General features: G+C 35.9%; 1 protein-coding gene across 1 annotated transcript; it reads left to right on the forward strand.

Moving 5' to 3' along the window:
- Positions 1-6: 6 nt before the first annotated feature.
- Positions 7-1,026, forward strand: LOC105681681 (fatty acyl-CoA reductase 1-like). The gene is made up of 3 exons (XM_012392789.3): positions 7-254; positions 372-598; positions 836-1,026. Exons 1-3 carry the CDS (start codon positions 46-48, stop codon positions 1,021-1,023), a joined length of 624 nt encoding a protein of 207 aa, XP_012248212.3. The 5' UTR covers positions 7-45; the 3' UTR covers positions 1,024-1,026.
- The last annotated feature ends 82 nt before the right edge of the window (positions 1,027-1,108 follow it).

Below are 1,108 nucleotides of genomic sequence, written 5' to 3' on the forward strand. Positions count from 1 at the left end.
GACGTGAGTCTGCCAGATTTAGGTCTTTCGCGAGAAGATAGAAATATGTTGTCAGAGAAAGTAAATATAGTGTTTCACGCCGCGGCCACTGTGAGATTCAACGAGCCATTACACGTGGCTGTTAATGTGAATACGAAAGGTACAGATCGTATCATCGAACTTTGGAACCAACTAAAGCATCCAATTAGCTTCGTCCACGTCAGCACAGCTTTTAGTAACGCTAATCTACATGAGATTGGGGAAAAAGTTTATACGTAAGAATAAGTTATATGTAAACGTTGTTCCATGATTTACGAATATTATGTTCATAATTATAACGATATACATAATTATAACGTAAATAATACGTTCACTTATTATCGACTTTGCAGTACGAGCTTGAAACCTTCGGAGGGCGACAAAAATTCGATAAATCTAATGGAAAAAGGGATTTTAAAAACTTATCCAAATACATACGCATTTAGTAAGAATTTAGCAGAGCAGATTGTAGCAAGCAAGTGCAAAGATCTGCCAGTTGCGATAGTACGGCCAAGCATAGTTGGTGCCTCTTTGCAAGAACCATGTCCTGGTTGGATAGAGAATATTTCTGCATTAACAAGTATTTTCATAGATCTTTTCCGACAGTAATTTTTCAATACTCCTTACATTTCCTAAAAGTGGAGTTAATCGATTTGTTTGTGAGAGGATAAATGAGAGGCTCTCCACTTGATCATCATTATTATAGTTCAACTTTGTTGTTGCTCACAATTACGAGAATTCTTACCAATCTATTTAGCGCTACATTTCTGGTAATCAAAATTCACAAATAATTTCTAAACCAATTTAATGTTACCAGGTACCATTGTGCTAATCGGCAGAGGATGTGCAACAGCGATACGAGGTAGGAGAGATGCAATATCGGATATAGTGCCTGTGGATTTCGTAGTCGACATGATAATATGTACTGCATGGCATGTCACGTTACATAGAGATCATGAAGTTAAAGTTTACAACTGCACGAGTAACGCATGCCCTTTTAAGTAATTTTTATTACGGTAATATTTTTTACAAGTATTTTTCAATAATGTTGTTCGGTTGTTAGAGTATTCCAAAAGTTTCAGATTATTTA

Source organism: Bombus impatiens, unplaced genomic scaffold (assembly GCF_000188095.3).
Source record: "Bombus impatiens unplaced genomic scaffold, BIMP_2.2 scf_1646, whole genome shotgun sequence".
NCBI classification, from domain to species: domain Eukaryota; kingdom Metazoa; phylum Arthropoda; class Insecta; order Hymenoptera; family Apidae; genus Bombus; species Bombus impatiens.